Genomic DNA, 22054 nt, shown 5'->3' on the forward strand with positions numbered 1-22054 from the left:
CTATTTTCAAAACCTGAACCTCATCCCTCTCCACATCCCATTATCCTTATTCTGACAGAGGGGCTACAGTCAAGCTGTTCTTATTCCAAGGACAAAAGAGAATCACACTCGTTGGAATGAGCAACTAAATTAATATTCATTAAAGAAGCGTGTGCACCACTGTATAATAATGTAACAATTCTGGATATTTATTTAGTAAATTTAGTAAAAAAAAATTGTGCACATACAGCAGGATTGCCAATTTATAGTGACACGTATAACAGCAACATATAAGGACACAAACATACAAACATCAACAAGACTATAATTAGCAGTTATTAGAGATAAATTTTCATAGAAATAACAAAAACAGTGAAAGAAAGCAACAAAACCGGGATGTGGGAGTGAAAGGAGAGATTGTGCTAGTTCTTTCGAGAGAGATGTGCCAGAGAAAGGTTTATAGATGTGTTGGCTGGGAGTGAGAGGGGGTCAATGCTTTCGGGAAGGGAATTCAGTAAAGCGGGGAGACGGAAGAAAAGGGAACGTTTGGTGAGGGACAATCTGGGAACGGGTTGGTGGAATAAAGAGTGATCGCGGGTAACTCGGGGGGGAACTCTGAAATTGATAAGGGAAATTAGTTCAGGGCAGTCGTTAATGGAGTTAAGGGTGTTATGCATGAGTTTTAAATCGGATTTTAGACGTAGAGTGGAGAGATTACAAATCGAGAGCGAGGAAAGAAGTGATTCAGTGGGCGAGTCCCGAAGATGGGGGACTCTGTACTTGGCTATTTTACTGAAAAAATTAGTTATCGAGTTAAGGGTATTAAGGTTAGATAGGGCAGACATGGACCATATAGGGGAGCAGTAGGTAATTAATGGTAAGATAATGGTTGAGAAATATGCGGTTAGAGATTGCACATCTTTTATTTCTGTGTAGCGATAAAGTAGACCTAGAGGAGACATGGCTTTGCATTTAACTGCTTTGATATGACCTGAGAAATTTAGTTTGCGATCAGTTAATACACCAAGATCCTTGACAGAAGCAACACGATTCAGAGGAACTGAATTAATTGTATAGTTAAAGATAAGAGGAGATTTTTTTAGGGAGAGAACTAGAGTATTGCATTTATTTGAGTTTAAATTTAGCATCCATGTGCTGCACCATTCTGAAATTTTATTTTAAGCCTCCTGAAGGTGGTAGCAATCCGTGGGGGAATTAATTTCCTTAAAAATTTTGCAGTCGTCGGCATATAGTAACGTGTGGGCTAGGGAGGTCGGGACTAGGGAAGCTAAGTCATCAATGTACAGATTAAAAAGATATGGTCCGAGAATACTACCTTGAGGAACTCCAGATGTCACAGAGGACCAAGGAGATGAGGCGCCAGATAGTATTACTCGCTGATTTCTATTCGAAAGAAAGCTGGTCAATAATTTGAGAAAGTTTCCATGAACGTTAAAACGCTGACTGAGTTTATTAATGAGGAGGTTATGATTGAGGGAGTCGAAGGCTTTTGAGAAATCCAAGAAGATGGCATCTAATTGAGTCTTACTTGTTATCGCACTAACAGCGTGGTGTTGAAAAAGTGCTAAATTGGTCAAGCATGACCTGCCCGGAAGGAAACCATGTTGGTTGCTAGACAGAAAAGGGGAAGTAAAAATAATAAAGTTTGTTGAGAATAATCCTCTCGCAAACAGAAGAAAGAATAGGTAGTAAAGAGATAGGGCGATAGTTAGATATTTCATTTTTAATTCCAGTTTTAAGAATAGGGATAACATTAGTGGATTTCCATCGGGGGGGGGGGGGGGGGGGGGGGGGGGAGTACCGAGGGAAAAGCAGCGATTTAATAAGAGGCATAAGGGAAGAGAGAGGGAGGAAGCGCAGTTGCGTACAAATATAGGACTTATGCCATCGGGGCCAGGGGAGCGACTGAGGGGGATTTTACAAAGGAATTTAAAAACCTCCCGGGAATCGGTTTGGATTTGGGACAGAGAGTAGCAACAACTTGGAGTGAGGGAAAGATCGCTGGAGACGGGAGGGTTGGAAGCAGGAGTCAGACATTCCGTGAAGAATTTCAGAAATAAGTTTGGTCTTTCAGGTCCCACAGCTTTAGCATTGCCATAAGAAACAGCAACGGGAATCTGCGGGCGATTACGACGACGATTGACAAATGACCAGAATTATTTTGGGTCAGATGTGATGGACGATGATAGCCTTAGTGTATATTCTTCGTAGTCGCGACGGATGAGAGATTTGGAAAAGCGACGTAATTCGGTGAAAGAACGCCACGTGTTCTCGTTCGGAAAATTTTAATACAGGTACCAAGCGCGATATCCCCAATGATCTCCCAAAAGCAGAACAATCACAACATTAAAAACTTGGATACTGCAAGGATACCCTGAATTTTAACATTCCTGCTTTTACCCATAATTCACCAATTTAATTTCCCACAAAAAAATCCCTACAAAGGCCTGCCTTTTTAAAGTTCACGCTCCATTGAAAATTTCATTGCATTGGCCTTCACATGGTACATACCAGTCATCAGGTCGCTTAGCAGTAGGATCTGGGATAATTTGTGGTAATTCATCTAACCAGCCATCAGGCTTCACCGCATCCTCATCCGGCAGCTGTGCAGGTGCATCCTCATCCCAGTCTTCAGGCTTCTCCGCCTCAGGGTCAGGGATCTTCTCCCGATCATCCCAATCCTCTGGCTGAGAATCAGTCGGGTCGTCAATGAATGGCGGTGGATTCACTTCAGGGTAGAAGTCTTCGAGCAATGAACCTTCATTCACAACCTGGTTGATGGTACAAAGGGAATGCACGCTGAGACTTTTTCTGATTATAACCTTGTGGATATCATATGAGGTATTTCCAGGAATGGTGTTATAAAAAAATGAATCCATATGTTACACCACACACTGAATAAAACATGTCGAATAGGAGAACACTTGGAATTTTTAAAAGATGGCCATATAATAGAATCTTTAAGGATTACGGGAAAATATAAGCATGATAAAATTAATGGCATCCGGTGTCATTATAAATTACTACAATGAATTCTCATGCAGTTGAAAAATGAATTACTATAATTAATGATGGTGAACTGGTTATGCTGGTTCATGTATGGATTCACTGACTAATCTCCACTACATTTCTAAGCCTTAACAGGACTCAACCTTACACCCCACGATACAAAAACCTTTCTCACTTTAGCATATTTTTGGTTTCTCTTAACTGCATTCAAAAAGCCAGCCTTGTTCACCCCCTTCCTCATTTACTTCATATTCTCAGGTGACAAGAATGGTCAGGAATGTGAAAAAAGAGACTATATGTAAATCAAATGGTTATTAACAGGGACTAGAATCCAGACAAAGAGAGACTACAATGGAGATCAATGCCCATTAGATTTTATAGGGTGAAAATTACAGAAACAATGCTTGAAAAATATTCAATCCTAAAATAGCATTACCATTTGGCCACCAATAGTAATGGATGGTGAGTCTCTGGGGATTTTGACAAAGAAAGTATTATCAATGAATCACGGGGCAACAAGTGGATATAGTGATGAAGCAAGGCCTGTCGGGGCATTTGGAGCATGATGCTGACATTGGCACGGTCAGTAGAATCAATTGAATCATATGGATCACTTCTGGGGATGGACATTAAAGTGAATTTAAAGAGTCATTAACCTAGGCCAGAGAGAGGGTTACAAGCAAGTCCCCTCTGGAAGATAAGGGTAGTTATTCTGTGCTTCTGAATCAGAAGCACGGCATCATCTCTCTCTCCTTGAAAGGCAACAGCATGAATATTATAGCACACCCGGGGCTCCCTAGGGCAGCAGCACCATCGTCAGTGGAGGCAAATCTCTTTCATTCATTAATTCACATTTCAGTGTTGCCTCCTCCTGGCTGCCTCTAGCATCACTACTGAAAAAACCCAGTACGTGAGGAGGCATTCAAAAAGCATTGGCCTTTCAATGGGTCATGTTAATCTACATAACTTTATCAAAATGCCTGCATATAAGATATATTTTCATTTTAACTATTATGTATGTTTAATTCTATCATATTTGATTGATTGAATGGAGGCCATTAGAATCTTTTTTTTTAATTTAATTTCCTCAAACATAATTTAATTTCCTCAAACAAAGTTGTTTCTCCGCAAGGACCAACGGGGAAAACTTTTCCCTTCCTTTGTGATCAACTTTTCCCTTCCTTCGCGATCCCCAGTGCAGCACTTAGTAACTTGAGTTGACGTGATTGAGCTGAGGTAAGTCGTCCTCTATAGTAGATAGCCCTGTTTCACAGTCAATGAGTGCAAAGGGAGGATTAATCAACTACGATTTTAGTACGTTAACATGAACATCATTGGCGTCCCTGTTCTTTTTCACCTTAAATCAACGTCAGTTGACGACATCATTCTTGCCAGTGAAAGTTATTGACAATGCTATTTCGGTTGAAGTGAAGCTTAAGCTTTTCGTGACAGTGGAACTAAATATTTATTAAGGTCTCAATATTTACCGATCCTTCAAATATTATCATCCACTGCAGGCATTCTGCATTGAAATATGTTTTCTTTCTTATTAAAAACCCATTATGTTTCCTTCTTTAAGAGTAGCCACCCGTTATCTTGCTGCCTTTGCAATTATTTGCCTACTAAATTACAGAACTTTACTTGCCTTCAGATGCTTCTTCCATTTTGTAGCCTCATGAGATATGCTCTCCAGCACTAGGCTGTCTTTAGCCCTCATTGCTGCTCTAATCATTATGCACTTATTTGTTGCATTTATACATGTATGTTGTAGGAACAACAAGTTCACTCAAAAGTGTTGGCGGCCATTAAAACGTTTTTGGCTCTACATAAGACAGATAGATAGATAGATAAATTCGCCATAGAACAATACATAATTGTATGGGCTTTGTTAAGATTCAATTACATTTATAGGTGCATTAACATATATACAAATTCATAGGAATAATAATGAGCAAGAAATATAATAGTATTAAACATTTAAAATACAGAATTCCCTACATTGGCTCTTTCTATGTACTCTTCAATGCTATAAAAAACATTATTTAAAAAGAAATTTTTCAACATTTTTTTAAATTTATTTTCTTGGGGGAGTATTCGTTTTAACTCTTCAGGAAGTCGATTAAACAGCAGTCTTCCTGAAACTTCTGGAGTTTTTTGTAGTATTGCTACTCTGCAATTGCCATTATGAAAATTATCATTATCCCTGGTGTCATACTCATGAACATCCCTATTTCTGACCAGTGAAGGGGTTTTGGTGCAGGCATACAAAATCACATTGTACCTATAGATACAGGGAATGGTCATGATTTTGTGATGTTTGAAGCACTCCCTGCAGGATTTTCTTGCATTTAGTTTAAATATAACCCTTAATGCCCAATTTTGAAGGGTGAGTATTCTATTGATGTTTCCATGTGCTGAGCTCCCCAGCAGGCAATGCCATATCGAGCTATGGACTTCAATGTACCATGGGATTAATATTTCTGTATTACAATAGTTGGCAAGATTTTTTAAAAGGAATAGGGCTGAACATGTTTTTTACTACATTTTTCCATTTGAAACCTCCAGCTTAACTTGTTGTCCATTTCTAAGCCCAATAAGGTGGTATGTGCTAACTCGGATATCAATTCGTTTCCTATTTCTACAGAAATATTTGACTGAAGGTCTCTATTACTAAATACCAAGTTAACTGTTTTTCTTGCATCTAGTTTTAAATTATTTACATTTAGCCATTGAGCGACTGAATTCACCATAGCATGCATATCTATTTCTAATTGAGATGATTTTGTATGACCTGCTATTAGCCTTATGTCATCTGCATAGAGCACCATGTTATTATTCTCTGGAGAGATTATAGCTTTTTCAATGTCGTTCACTTACACCAGGAAAAGTAAAGGCCCTAATACAGAATCTTGTGGAACACCATATTTAATAGTTTTCATTTTTGATTTGTAGGTAGCACCATTTTTTCTGACAATTTCTACATACTGTTTCCTATTTTCCAAAAAAGATGTAAGCCAATGATGAGCTACTCCCCTGATACCATAATGTTCTAGTTTAGTTAAAAGAATGCTAGATTTTACAGAATCAAAGGCTTTTGATAGATCCATGTTAACCCCTATAACATGCTTTTTATCACTTAAAGCTTGGGCAATTTCAGTTACATAATCACTGCAAGCAGTTTCTACACTTTTATTTTTTGTGAAACCATGCTGTGACTGAGAAAGAACTTTATATTTTATGAGGAATTTTTATTGTCTTTCTTCCATCAATTTTTCAAGTACTTTTGAAATACATGAAATTAGTGAGATTGGCCTGTAATTATTCAGTTGGTCTTTGGCCCCCTTTTTATGTAGTGGAATAACTTGGGTTATTTTTAATTCTTCAGGAAATTGCCCGGTTAGAAACGATTCATTGGCTATATTGTTAATAGGTTAAGTGAAAGATTCCTGACAAAGTTTTGTTAGATAATTTGATATGCCATCATGCCCACTGGATTTTTTGTTTTTTAGTTTCTTGATTATATTTCTGACTTCATTTTTTGTAATGGGATTTAAGTAAATTAATTCACTAATGTACATTACTTTATCTATGCTATCATTTAGAACGTTTTTCTGTGCCGTTGTTTCCCCAATGATATCTACGAGGGAGGTTCAATAAGTATCCGTGTTAGAAATGAAGAAACCATTTTTTCAAAATCATTTTTTTTTTCATCATAGTCCCCTTTTAAAAAGATACACTTCTCCCAACGTTCCGGTCATTTTTTTAACCCATCCAAAAATAGGATTTGTTGAACTCTCCAAGATACGCCTCTGTCTCGGCAATAACTTCCTCGTTTGAGCTCAATTTTTTTCCCGCAAGCCATTTCTTCATGTTAGGGAATAAGAAAAATAAAAAAAATAAGGGAGCCAGATCAGGCAAATACAGGGAGTGCGGCAGCAATTCATAACGTAGTTCATGCAGTTTGGCGGATATAACTCCAGATCAGCTAGTTATCCACAGTGAGCAATCGCGGCACCCATTGGGCCGACAATTTTTCATCCCCAACTTATCATGTAAAATATTAATTGCCGTTCCGGTCAACACACCCACGTCCTCTGCTACTTCGTGCACTTTTGTTTGTCGATCAGCGAGAATCATGGCATGGACTTTTTGAATGATTTCCTCGGTAACCACGTCTACCAGGCGTTCTGGTTGCTTCTCATCAAAAACAGATGTTTGCCCACGTTCAAATTCATTGAACCAATATCTAACTGTGGCCATAGATGGCGAAGTGTCCCCATAAACAGCATCCAACTTTGCTTTTACCTCCTCGCATTTCTTCCCATCCCAAAACAAAAAGCAAATTACCGAATGATACTGCTCTTTTTCCATCTTATCAAAAATCACGAAATATCTTACTCGAATGGCTGCCAAATCCAAACTAACCTTTAAATCAGTCTGAAATTTGTTTCACTGTTGTTTGATAGATGGCAGCACCCGACGATAACATAAACTTCCCTCAGGAACGCCCTGTTGTCAAACACGGGTTCTTATTGAACCGCCCTTGTAAATTATTGAATTTGTTTGCCATATTTTGAGGATCGCTGATTTCTTTTCCATCAATTATTATTGAGAAGCAATTATTTTTTCCAGGCTCTGACATTGTACTGGAATTTTCATTATTTACCACAGATCACAATGCTTTTGTTTGACTGGTAGAATTCAAAATAATTTGTTTGACATGTGATTTTTTGCTTTCCTAAGCAGCATCATATACTGTTTCCATTTAGAATGTTGTTGTTACTGTTGTTCATTATTATTTAGGATTTGAATACCCTCAGAATCCATGACAATATTTGCTTGGGAAGAAAATAGTTTCGTATCATAAGTGTGAGGTCAGTGATATGCATTCATACTTACACTAATCAATTTATAACACATTTAATAATCAACACTGAACAAAATCACAAGTCCTTTAATAAATAACATGTTCTGTACTGACCTACAGTAAGTTGGCTCCTCAAGAAACTCGACCAATTATGCATGTATGATCACACCAATTGAAGTCAAGGTCATGCAAATTCCAAAATTCTATTATTCAGCAAGACTATCAGTGTTTGCTCTTGGCTATTTGCTGCTCTGCTTAAATCGACTGGGGGTATTGTGTAGAAATAAGCACCTTTTCCAGTACATTGTAAAACAGTAGAGCATTGTACAACACGTTCCTCTTCCTAAGTATTTTCCAGAGACAGGGGTCAGCACAAAGTAATGTTACTAAACTACCTATTACCAATATGTTGTTTCACAAATTGTAACTGATAATTCAATTTCCAGTAAAATATGTGCAAAATGTTAACATACATGGAAGTTGAATTAACTTGATTTAGGATATTAGGTATACAAGTTAAACATTTATGTAGTTTTTTAAATGCCTTATGCCCACAAATGATAGTTCATTATGCATGAATACTTTTAGATGAGAATAATACATTAAGGAAATAGAAATGAGTTTTAACCATGGCTTAAAGCCTTTGATTTGCAGATTTTTACTGTGTATTACACATGACTTTTCTTCAGACCTGCACCTACAATTCACTGACTGAAATAGTATCATTATTTTGCACCCAATATGGAACACACATGACTCAGTTTGATATAATTGAGCAATGTTTATACGCAAGTTCAGGTAAGGAAGACATTGTACACGCATGCAAACTAGAACGGTGGTAGCGCACCAGTAATTGGACAATTGTAAATAACTTATAGCATACTGATTTGAGGGCCTATTTTCATGAGGACCCATTGCACTTAAATGTGCCCTACTTACCAAACAGAATTTCCTTTAGGTCCATTGAAATCGCTAATAAGTATATTCAGGAAAAAATACAAGGTACTGAAGGAATATGTCAAATCATGGCCATAGGTTTTTAAGAGCACTGGTAGAATAGCAATGGAAAATGGTGATTAAAGTAACATGCCACCTCTTCGAGAATGCGCTCATGGCAATTAGAAGAATGAAATTTCTTAGATCAATTAGAAGAATGCTTTGTTGCGTACCCTTACCACAGAGTTGTATCCTCAAGAGACTGTGAAGAGGTCTGCCAGAGAGGCTGGTGAAACGTGGCAACTTATTTATTTGACAAAATTGTGTACAAAGGAATCAATTTACAATTTACATTCAACTATTTTTCATGTTTTGCATTGCATGAATGCAAGTAAGCAAGTGCCAGGTCCCAACTTCCACCACACAAATATTGATGACAGCCAAGGCAAGGCAGTTAATATGTTGACTGATGGCATTAATAAACTTTGGAACCTCGGGGTTCCATGCAACTTCTTTGGCAAGGACAACCTATTGCACATGAATGATATCAGGGTGTAGAACTTAAGAAAAATTATTTCCAAAATGATAATTGCTAAGCACAACTATTATTACCCCTCAAATAAACAAATTTTATTGCTTTATTGACAACTAGCATCAGCTAAAGAATTAGAATTAGAAGTACTTTTACAAAATTGAAGCCTATTTTCTAAAACATAGCATTGATATGAAATACTTTGTGTTACGTAAATATTTTATATTTTTAATTGTGAAACGGCCTAGTAAATGTTAGTTTATCACTTACTGCACATTTGTCATTGCCACCTAGTTCATAATATTGTAAAATCCTAAAACTTTGCCACAGGAATGCGATTCAAGTAAAACATTTGATCAGATGATACAAGATTAAATGCATGATAAAATCTTCAAAAGGTAAGAAGTTCTTTAAAAATTAGGAGGTTTAGGGAAATGTGGAAGGAAGAGTGTACCCACCCAGAGGGTTCGGGTTCAAATCCCGGTGGTGTTGAATATTTTTCAGAGGTATCTCGATCCCTACTTGAGGTGCTTTGTGGAGGGCACTTTGAGTGAGTACACCGTCCGTCGGATGGGACGTTTAACTGCAGACCCCTTGGCACCTTTCGCAAAGAGCAGGCTAATGCCGATGCCGGGTTTTTCTCCACCCTTCATCCTTTCCTGTCCATCCCCTATGGCGCAAATGACCTCAGCAGTCTGTCACCTCCCCTAAAAACTACTACTAATAGGAAGAGTGTATTTAGACTGATTCGTAGAATCTATGAGGAAGGAAACTGGCCGGAGGACTTCATGAGATCAGTTTTAGTTCCTATTCCGAAAAAGGTAAAGGCTATGTCATGTGAGGACTACCGGACAATAAGTTTGATATCCCACGCAGCTAAAGTTGTTCTCAGGATCATAAACAAAAGGATATAGAGTAGGGCAAATGATTACTCAGGGGGTGATCAGTTGGGGTTTAGGAAGGGGAGAGGTAAGCATGATGCCATTGCAGTGATGAGATTAATCAAGAGGAATATAGAATACAACCAGGAGGTATTTGCCTGTTTCGTAGATTTTGAAAAAGCATTTGATAGGGTGAATTGGGAAAAACTAATGAGTATATTGCAGAAAATAGGAATAGACTGGAGGGAAAGGAGGCTAATCCACAACCTGTACATGTCTCAGACTGATCAGGTGTGAATGGGGAACGGGTAGTCTGGATGGGCAGTGTTAGGAAGAGGTGTAAGGCAGGGTTGCCCATTATCACCATTGCTGTTCAACATATGAGGAGGAAATGATCAAATAGGCATGGGGGAACTGGAGGTAGGAATGAAAGTTGGAGGGGAATTCATAAAATCAGCTAGGTTTGCTGATGAGGGTAAAGAAAGACACTTCAACATAAAGATTTAATACTTCACACGACTATGGTTTCAATGCTGCGCATCATCATCAGGTGTCATACATCAAACATTTTTCAACTTTTAAGATGCTCAGCATCGAAACCATGGTCATGAAATATTAAATCTTTATGTGGAAGAACAAAGTTTCTTTTTTTACCCTCATCATGAAGGAATTCCACCAAGTTAAACCTGAAACTGTTAGGCTTGCTGATGACCAAGCTTCAGTTTGTCAGTCAGCCAAGGGGTTGCAAGCATTGCTGAGTGAATTGGAAATTCAGTGCGAAAGGTATAGGATGAGAATGAATATTAATAAAACAAAGGTTATGCGATTTTCTAGGAAGAAAAAGGCTCAGCTAAACATTAAAATAGGAGGGCAAAAACTAGAGTAGTTAGAACAGTTTACGTATCTCGGAAGTGTTTTGGACCAACACGGTCAAAGTAGTAGGGACGTAAGGAGAGGAATTGCGCTAGGCAAAGAGGCTTTCACAAGGAGGGAGTTGATGACAGGGACGTTGAGTGAGGATATTAAGAAAAGACTTGTAAAAACTTTGATATGGAGCATAGCTATGTATGGCGCAGAAACGTGATCATTGAAGTAGGAGGATTGATGTATAATAGAGGCTTTTGAAATGTGGATGTGGAGAAGAATGGAGAAGGTGAAATGGACTGAAAGTAAAACAAATGAGGAAGTACTAGGTAAGGTGGGCGAGGAGAGGGGTTTGTTGGGAGAAATCCTAAGGAGGCAGGAAAAATGGATAAAAGGTGTATTGATCTATTGATCGGTAGAGGGATGTTGAAGACTAATAGAGGGGAAAATGTTAGGTAAACGAGGAAAGGGCAGGAACAGGATAGGGATGTTGGAGGGGATGAAGGGAGGAAGGAAGAACACAGAGATGGAGAGGCTTGACTTGATGTATAGTAGGTTGCTAGATTGTATTTTGTTAGGAGTCGCAACATATTTATTTGGTAGTTGTGTCCATCCAAAACCTACCTTAACCAGGAGATTACTTAATAAAAATAAAATTTTCAACTCCAAGCAGATAACTGTTGCATAACTGCTGGTGTGATTGGGCCATTTTTTAGAAAATTAAGTTTGAATAATTAATGCAGTTATAAATCAAAAATGCCAAAGTGACAATGAAGGAGAAGGCTAGCCGTACACATGAAGTTTGCTCAACTTCCAAGGACTCCTTTCAAAGCATTAACTATCCAGGGCGAGTCGTTAGCTCGATGGCATCTCCCCAGATTCCAAGAAGGCCAGGGCGTGACTGGGGTATTTCCAACCCTCAAATCGACCATGGGAGACAAGTCACTCTTAGGTGACCTCACACCTACGGGTGATTTTCTAAACGACTCTACTGCAAGCACCCGCCTCCTCATCAGACAGTTCCTCAATAGGGACAGGCCTTCACCAAAGGGACCAGTGAGCGGTGAGCCTGTTGAAGGAAGCACTAGTGGGCACTAAGGTGCCTTTTGCCATCATCACTGATGCCATTACAACTTTGAAACAGGAGAAGTACTTTCAGAGGCAATAACCTGGGAGGAAGAGGCATGGGCATCTACACAGAGGCTGGGGAGCTTAATTACACCACCACAGAGAGGGATATACTTCCTCGTAAGCTAGGCTTAAAACCCCTATAATAATACTGAATTTTTATTGAATCTTGAATATTGTTTCTTTTATCATAAATATGACGACTCTGCTTGGTATAATATGTTTTTTATTTTGATTTTCTATTTTTAATACTTCTGGTAAGATATAAATCTTACTGTTACTTTCAGGTTGACCTATGTACATATGGGGTAGCTCATTCTGATGATATGCTCATTCCTTTTGCTTCAGTGTTCTTTTCTAAATTAAATCCTACTGAAAAACAAATCTGTTTAATTATTCACACTATAAAACACATTATGATGAATCATTTTGATGCAAACTGCTAAGAATTGGACAATATGACACCAGTGAAAGCATTACTATACCAACTTATTGCTTTCCCTTACCTTCTGTCCTAGGTAACCATTTGGGCTCTTCGTAATGTGACAACATTGTAAGCGTCTCTCTTTCTGATAGGGCTTGTTTCTTTTACTGCCTTGAGATGGAAAGTACATTGTATGTAGTAATCAGAGAACACTCTTTGCTTCAGGCTTTGAGTTTCAGTGCAGCTTTTGCCTTGTGAGCATGTGGTTGAATCAGCACAATTTCAAGAAAATAAGTACCTTTTTTTTTCTTTCATCAAAAGAAAATAGACCAACGACAACGATGACAAGGCATCAGTACACTACAAGCATCATTGAGTCTCTTCGAGTCGAATGCCTTGACGAGATGGAGTGTTAAATGTGGTCTGTGCAATAAATGCGCAAACTGGTGCAATTAGGAAGCCGTGACAAAGATTATAGTCCCACCCACTAGTGATGCTGCTTTGGAAACATATTGATTCACACCCACCAAAGAAAGCAAAGGTAGTGTGGTCGGCCGGGAAGATAATGGCTTCAGTTCCCTTTGATCCAAAAGAGAGTCTGCTGATAGATTATCTTCCCATTGGTCAAACAATTACTGGACAATGCTACACTAACCTATTAGGCCAACTATAGCAAAAAATACCTGGAAAAAGTCCAGGTTTGGCAGAGAAGAAAGTCATCTTTCATCAACAGAATGCAGACTCGCACACAAGTGTTGTTGCCATAGCAAAATTACCTGAACTAAGATATAAATTGTTGCCGCACTCGCCATATTCGCTTGATTTGGCTCCATCTGATTTCCATCTCTTCCCCAACCTCAAAATGTTCCTCAGTGGATGGAGATTATCTTCAAACAAAGAACTAACAGCCAAAGTAGGCAGTTATTTCGCTGGTCTGAAGGATCTGATATTTGAGATGGAATCAAGGCCAGTTTACAGGGAGATGCAATCAAGAATCAGTTTATGGGGAGACTACAGTGAAAAATTAAAAATTTTCACCGAGTAAGTCGTTCGTTTCCATTCCAGTCTGAGAACTTTTCAAACTACCCTCATGATACAATAGGTAAGTTTACATAGTCTGTGCAATGAATGCGTGTACTGGTGCAATCTGGCGGCCATGATGAAGATTATTAGTTACCTGAGACCCAATCAGCCGTCTTTGCTTGGTGGATCGTCAAGCTGAGCGTATGGTGCCAGTTATGTCAGTTTCTGTTGCCCTTGTTTTTACTCTTTGCCAAAATGAGATGTTGACCCCTGTTTACGGTGATCATGCTCTGAAGGAAACATCTGTTTTCAAAATGGCCCACAAGACGCCACGGATAATGCAAGCCCGGGATGACCTTCAACCACCTGTGTTGATGACAACATTGATCGTGTGTGGTCCCATGGAAAAACAGTCCGAATGATAGCTGATGAACTGAGTTGAGGAAAATCAACAGTGCACACTATTTTAAACGAACATGATGGATGGATCCTTCACCATGACAATGCACCAATGCACATTCTGCATTATTGATTGTACGCCACTTTATGGCAAAAATTCAATCACCATCCTTGATCGTCCTCCTTATTTGCCAGATCCCGCTCCCTGCTACCTTTTCTCATTCCCAAAATGCAAAAATGTGATGAGGGGACATCACTGGGAAGAGGTGGACACAATAAAGCAAGAAACGACGAGAAAACTGAAAAGCTTAACTGCCGAGGTCTTCCAAAGGGTGCTTTAAACAAAAGTGGGAATGAAGAAGATAGAATAAGCAGGCATAGCAACGAATGGAGAGTTCTTAGAAGGGGACGAATTCAATATAGATTAAATTTTGCAAAATGAAGTTGTTATGGCCTCAGTTCGCATATTTATTTTACAGAGTAGTATACTACCTGTAATGTTGATCCAGGTTTCATGATGGCCGTTTTGTCCTCCAATTTGTTGTAACACATTAGAAGTCTGATAGTCAGATGCAATGTATTAATTTATGATGTCATAAATCTATTCTCACAAGTCGCATTCTGGAAAGTCCTTTCCCACTTTTAGGAAATTTCTAAAAAGTTAGGAATGACTTAGCTTTTGGGTTCCTGCTATATGGTGTTTATTAAGATATTTGGCAGTACAGCGGAACCTTGTCCCACGAGCATAATTTGTTTGGCAAGCTTTTGTAAACCGAAACACTCATTTGGTGAAACAATTTTTGGCAAATAAATTTATGCAAAGTACAATAACGTGTTCTATGCCGTTAGAAGGCATAGCAATGAATGGAGAGTACTTTGAAGGGGACAAAATTGATGCTGACTAATTTTTGCAAAACCAAGTATTTGTGGCCTCTGTTTGCATATTTATTGGACAGAGTAATATTACTGGGACCAGGGAACATGGCCCTAAAAGAGGATGGCGACAGCAGTATGAGTGTAATCAGCTACAGGAAATATTCAAAATGAAATCCATGAGTATTTTAGCCAGCCGACCCATCACTCGGTTATGATTTATTACTGCACCGGAAGGAAAACAGCGCATTACTTCCACTCAAGATCAAAGCAGCGCTTGATTTCCTGGCTAAGTGAGCTAGTAAGTGAACTAAGTTATGGGCCAAATGACTGACTCTTTCACATGTTTTAATATTTCCAGATAATTGCGGAAACATTAGTCTGGGCTCAAAAGATCAATACTTATCATTATTAGACAAAGGAAAGGTAATGTTAAAACTTAGGATTTTAAAAGATTTACAAAACTTTTATGCACTGAATCAACAGATGAGTGCATATTTAATTTACTTTGTTGACAGTAAAATCTGCTATGTCAATCATTAAAATTCTCTTCATTGATTAAACTTAATTTGTAAATCTATGTACAGTAAACTCTCAATAATCCATGCTAATGGATGCTTGATGAAGCATCAATGATCAAAATACGTGTGTGGAAAATATGGTCGAGATATAAGGGGATATATGCATGGAGACTCCTTTTTCATTCTGTGTGATTTATTCGAGTTTTATAATAATAGAAAGTACATATTTTTCAGTTCTTCAGCCATCTTTATAATAGAATGGATCTGTAGATTTACAAGAACACAGAACAATCTGATCAAGTGAATAGCAGAGCGCGTTTTCCTCCGAAAGCTAAACCAACCACGTACCTAGGAAACAACAAATGACTAGGAAAGGATGAATTTCAAAAAAGGACCGCTAATGGACATTAATCAAATGATATAACGATTAAAATAATGCACTGCACATTGTTAATGAGGTTATTAGTTGCATTGAGTAAAGCTGTGCACCTGCTCCCCTTGAAGGAGAACATGAAATTCTCTGGGCTAATGAATGCGAGGAAAACGATTATGGGACAGCATGGATAGTACAAACATGTTTACATTGAAACCTTAAACACTATGAAAGCATATGATTTTGTGAAATTGAGGCCTTTTAAGAAAGATATTTCATACTTGAAAATTGAAAAAGTAAATCAAAGTTTTTAAGTATTTTATTATTTTTATGACTGTAACTTTATTGACATTTCAAAGTACTGGAAAGGGAAAAGCACAGATAATTCACACAACAAATAACCCACACACAGATAATCAAGAGTTTACTATCTTTCTATTGCTTAATATTATTTCAGCCTGTTTCAAGTTGGTAGGTAACATTTCCTCTAGCTTTTATTAGAGTCAATTAAGGTAAGTAAGGATATTATTAAAATGATTTCTACCTATGACAACTTTGTCTAATAACTAAATGCATACTTAAAGAGGGCACAAGTAAGTGAGCTTGAGTTGATTCAGTTTCAAAGGTCCCCTGTATGTAGTTAACGCATCAAATTTTAAGAGAACCAGTGAATTCGATGGAAAAATATAAACCACCACAATTATCAACCCAAAGTTCAGTTTGATTTGAATAAGCCGTAGTTATCAAATTAAAATTATACAACCATCCTTGAATAAAAAATAGTTGGCTTCTCTTCTACATAATATAATGATTAGCTAGGAAAAATGAAATCATTTTTTCAGAGACTTGAATGTTACCCATGGAGTGATTTTTTTATATTTCAACAAAAACATCGCCTTACATTTGGCAAAGGCAATACTACTCCATTATTCACCACATGGAGCCCAAGGAAAAACACCTTTGTCAAATAAGAAGTTCTACTTACCTTGTGGTCAACTTTGACTTCAAATGAGTTGTCTGGCCTCACAATTAAGGTGTAGAGGTGAGGCTTCTTGTCCTTCATTGGCTCCTCAACTCTGTCCTTTGGCTTCTTACAGTGCTTCTCAGAAAAGGTTCCATTCAATGGATTCTTGTGACGGAAAATGAAATGAAGCTGAAACAGAAACATGGGCGACCATATCAGACACAAAGCACTTTCCGTGACTAGCACAGTCTCTCGGACATTAATGAAAGCTAAAACTATTGGCACCATCATTTTATGTCAAGAAAGTAACAGTAGAGCTGGAAACTCAAAAAAAAAAGAAAATTATGGATTTGTCAACAGGATTTTAATTGTAAAAAACTGCATATTTAATAATTCCTGTGAAACAAAATATTAACTAATAATTAAATTAGTCATTTTTACCCACCATAGAAATTTTTTGTTTAGTTAGCAACTGACAAAATGCAATAGGATGAGATCCATGTAGAAAATTGTTGGTATCATAAAGTGACACAAAACATACTCCCAGCTGAGAATTTCCCTCGATTTTTCAAAAACTAAAATTATACAATTAATGGCAAAAACTGGGTTGGGCAGAATGGACTCCCTCATTCCAAAAAATCACTGAAAAGAGCGCTAGTGAATTGGCAGTGTGGGAGTAGTGGCGTTAGCTGGGGGAAACAATGCCATTTTTAGTAGTCACCATGCCGGGAGCATTGAGGCTTTGTCGTAGAAACACTCTTTAAGAACAATGACAGTGTGTTAACGACGCAGAGGGCACTGTGGTCTAGCGATGAAGAGCATTTTCACCTCTCCGCCTCAGTTAATAAGCAAAACTTTCATTACTGGGCAAATGACAACCCTCACGAAATTCACCCAAGACCCTTTCATAGTCCCACAGTTTGGTACGCTGTGTCCTCCAGAGGAATTAATGTGTCATACTTTTTTGAATCTCTTGGTTCAACCGTCACTGTGATCTCTGTGCGCTATCGTGAGATGTTGGAGAACTTTTTACTCCCCAAAATGGAAGAGTATGCTGAGGAATATGACACAGAAGCTTTTTGGTTTCAACAGGATGATGTCACGGCTCATACCACCCATCATTTACGCCAAATTCTTCAAGAGCAATTTCCCAGCTGCCTGATCTTACGAGGGGATGTTCCATAACCCCCTCGCTCCCCAGATTTTTTTCTTTGAGGATATCTTAAACCTGAGGTTTACACAGTTCGACCAAGGAACATGGAAGCTCTTAGGGAGGCAATTACAGATGTCATTGCTGGAATAACGCAAGATATGCTGAGAACAGTTATCGAAAACTTTTTTGAATGACTCAACATGTGCATCACTCACCAAGATGGTCACCTGGATGAAATAATTTTCAAAACCTAATGAAATAAAATGGCATAGGATGTAGTTTTCAGGAATAAAAACCTTTTTTGATTATCTTAGTTAGTATTTTTACAATTCACCATTCAAATCAGGGAGTCCATTCTGTCCCACCCCGTATAAACATTCAGTCAACAATATAAATCATACAATAAGTCCTACCACACCATAACAATTATCAATGATGCCCCAGATGTAAGGGGCGCATTGAATAGATGCACTCTTTGCAGCATGCATTGCATCATGAACACACACTGCTTGTCAACAAAACCTGAGAAATCAAGCCAAGCACCTGCAAAACAAAGAAAATCCTTGCCAACCAGAGTCACAGTAGAACACCAACATATAAATAACTGCCTAAAGTGACTGCATCACCACCATCTTGAGAGAAAAACCCAAGGCATGTAGCAGAGAGTCGTAACATACACCATCCAGCTGACTATGACCCAGAATAGTGGATTTTGAGCAGAATGACGTACGATGATGCACTGCTCAGGTAAGCAACTGCCCACCTCAAGCTCCCTCTACATCATAACCAGTAACCCTACATGAATTGCCTTGCGGGCAAAGTGTTGTCAAAGAAAGACTAACCTATGAGCAATGTATTGTATGGTCTATGCTGCTGCCAGTATTGGCCTCCACCCTAAATAATGCCTTTTGGAAGAATAAAACAGTGACTACATTAGAAGCTATTCCAAATCGAGCCAGAAAACAGATTTTGAGAGTCTGGTGTATGCTGGAATACTTGATATTCGAGCATAAATTTGCCTGTAAAGTGGCGTTCATTGCCAATGTTCTTAGAGCATGCCATCACACACCAATCAAGAATAAGCGGCTTACTATAATGTAGCACAAAGTGAACACAGTGCAAGCATTAAAACCAGCCAAGAAGACGCTGGTCAAATGGACCAGGGCCTGCGAGAACAAATCATTTTTTGTTCTAGCTCCATCGACTTCAGGTGCTTAGTTGTTGAGTCAAAAGCAGCAGAGAACTTCATTGATGACTTAAAAAAGCTCATAAATTCAGAGGGTTACCTTCTCCAAAAGTTTTTCATTCAGATGAGATGTGTCTCTTCAAGAAGAATCTGAACTGAACCTATATATTTGTCATGTTGTCACAAGAACATGGGCCCGACATGCATCATCCTGCCTGCGCGGGCCACGAGACCCTGACACTCATTACCCCCCCACAGGGCAATGGTCAATGTTTGGCTCGCAGCGACGTCACTCCTTGAGGATGACTAACAGGTCCCGTACCTGCTAAGGACGGTATATAAGGGCCCCATGCCTAAGGGGGAGGCAGTCTTGTGTCTTGCCTCAAATGGGATCGTTGGTGAGGGCATGCTATCAGTACGACCAGCCGGCGATCGGCAAGACCTAGCACGGGTTACTGATCGGCTGTGCTCCCAACTTATACCGTGAGAGTCCGCTGGATTTTATACGTCATGCAAGGGTTTATTGTTCTCAATGTGTGTCATGTGGGTCTCTAGACAATAAATGTATTTAAAGTAAGGTTGCCTTCATGCATTATTGACGCGACCTTCCTACCGATGTCCCTTGCGATATATTGGTGTCAGGTGTGGGGTCTCAGTCAATGTCCAGAAGCACCATGGTGAAAATAATAATAAGGAATATGGTATATAAAAATTAAGATACGCTCTTTCAGTAATTCGAGGACCATTTTCCAATTCCTCAGAAATGGGTTTCCTCTAGAACGGATCTCCATGGCATTGACCGTGTACTGCGACGGCTTTGATATTGTACGAAGCATTGGTAATATATTTGTAGCCATGGAGTCGCCAATCATGAATACATCCCACTCGTTTCCCCTTCGATGGGAACTGACTCCCCTGCCTCCCGTAAATGTAATGGATTTTACACCTTCTGTCAATAGTATTGACGGCCCTTTGGGATCAGAACCAGTCTCCCCCACCCCAATTCCCCTGTCGCATATATTTGGCTCTCAAATTCCATTGATCCCCTGCTTTAGTGGGGAAGACAACACCACAGTAGATACCTTCTTGGAACGAATTCGGATCGCGAGTCATTTCAGCTATTGGAATTAGTCCCCAACACTAGGTGTGGCCCGCCTACGTCTAAGTGGAACGGCCAACGAATTTGCTAACCATAATCCCCATATCATTGAATCATATGAAAACTTTTCAAGGAATACAAAGGAACGCTTTACCCTTAAAATTTCCAAAGTTTCACCTGAAAAATTGTTCACTAGTTGCGTGCAAATGCCCTTAGAATCTGTTTGTGACTATTCCACCCGGTTAAGGGGGATCGCAAGGAAACTCTGTTCATCATTTAATGAACCCATCTCGGAGGCAATAAAGGTTGAAGAGAGACTTCTGACCCAATTTCTGGCAGGTCTTAGAGTGGAAATTTGCCGCTTTGTTTCCGTGCAAAATCCTAGAAATGCATTAGAAGCCAAAGAATTAGTGCGTTTAGAAGATGCTAACGTAAGGAATTATTCATTCATGGATAAGGACGTGAATTTGCTAGCCCATTCATTAAGGGAGTCTCCTCCTTCCAGTCTGCACAACATGAGCCCTATCCCACACCCACAATCAAATTTCTTTTCCCATCACAACCCAGAGCATTTAAGCTACTCCGTGACAAAACCCAAGTTTACATGATTACCATGCAGGTCAAGCTCAAGCTCCTGCCCCTCAAAATTTTGGAATGTACCCCTACCCCGCAAATTATGGTCTCCCATCCCAAGTCGCCCACCTAGATGACGGTAATCCTAATAACATCTACACTATGCAGCCAACCACATTCCAAGCTCCCAGACTGCAGCGTCGGAATACCCCCAATCCACGGCCCCCGGTTGATGCCCTCAAGTGCTATCATTACTGTAAAAAGGTTGGGCACATCGCCAGAAACTGCGCCAAGACACGGAAATGTTTTAATTGTGGCGAGGAAACTCACGCCTCCAGGGACTGCCCCTTGATACAATGCGGTGTGTGTAATCAGACAGGACACCTTCCTATTAATTGCCATAATTCATGCCTTAAATAAGAATTCGGGAAGCGTGCAGAACCCAACCCACTGGTCCGGAACGAGTTAGTACTGGCCATGACTCCAGAAGCAGGAATGACAGCTTCTGTTGGGATATTAGGGGTACTGCATAAATTTCTTGTCGATACCGGTGCTGCAGTAGCAATTGTACATTGAAAATGGTTCCCCTTTGACCACCTCAAAATTTTGCGATATGACACACCTGTAAGAAGTGCCTCCGGGTATCCACTGAACATTATCGAGCAATGCCAAGTGCCACTTGTAATTCATGATAACTTATACCCCCATGATGCATTGATAATATATGGGAATTTCCCTAAGCATGATGGCACACTCGGATTGGATTTTATGGTGCGATATGGAAGTAGCATATCATTGGAAAATGGGAAACTAAAGGTTTGCGACGGTCATGAAACTAGACTTGAATCCAATAACAAAAACTCAAGGGTCTTTCAAATTGTAACCAATGATCTAATCTCTTCTAGAGAATCAGAACCCCAAACACATAGTAATTTTAATTTTAATCCATGTAGTTCGACTTTGACTGATGTAGATTTTAATTTATTGGAAGCAAAAAGTAATGAGGATAGCGTTAAAAGCGAAGAAGGTACTGCGACCGTAATTGTTAGGACCCATTGAAGAGGGGTTCAGTGATAACAAATTAGAAGCCTCAGTGCGTGACTTCCAAAGGGAACACTGAGGGCGACATAAATGGAATCACTTGCACTGGCGGGACAGATTATAGGGTTTCCGGTACCCCACAATTAAGGGATGTCCAAACAGATCTGTTTAGTGGGGCACCTGAGGGTCTTTCGTGCACACTAGACAG

General features: G+C 39.2%; 1 protein-coding gene across 3 annotated transcripts in view; it reads right to left on the bottom strand.

Annotated features, from left to right (window-relative positions):
* LOC139688556 (calnexin-like) overlaps nucleotides 1-22054 on the bottom strand; it is a 52749-nt gene that overhangs the window by 18812 nt on the left and 11883 nt on the right. For all 3 annotated transcript variants that reach the window (XM_071586108.1, XM_071586105.1, XM_071586107.1), the window contains exons 5-6: nucleotides 16816-16983; nucleotides 2512-2771 (exon numbers count right to left, since the gene is read on the bottom strand). In XM_071586108.1, coding sequence (XP_071442209.1) covers nucleotides 2512-2771; nucleotides 16816-16983 — 428 coding nt within the window. The remainder of the gene's footprint in view (nucleotides 1-2511; nucleotides 2772-16815; nucleotides 16984-22054) is intronic.

The sequence above is a fragment of the Hetaerina americana genome, unplaced genomic scaffold (genome assembly GCF_022747635.1).
Source record: "Hetaerina americana unplaced genomic scaffold, ioHetAmer1.1.p SCAF_20, whole genome shotgun sequence".
NCBI classification, from domain to species: Eukaryota; Metazoa; Arthropoda; class Insecta; order Odonata; family Calopterygidae; genus Hetaerina; species Hetaerina americana.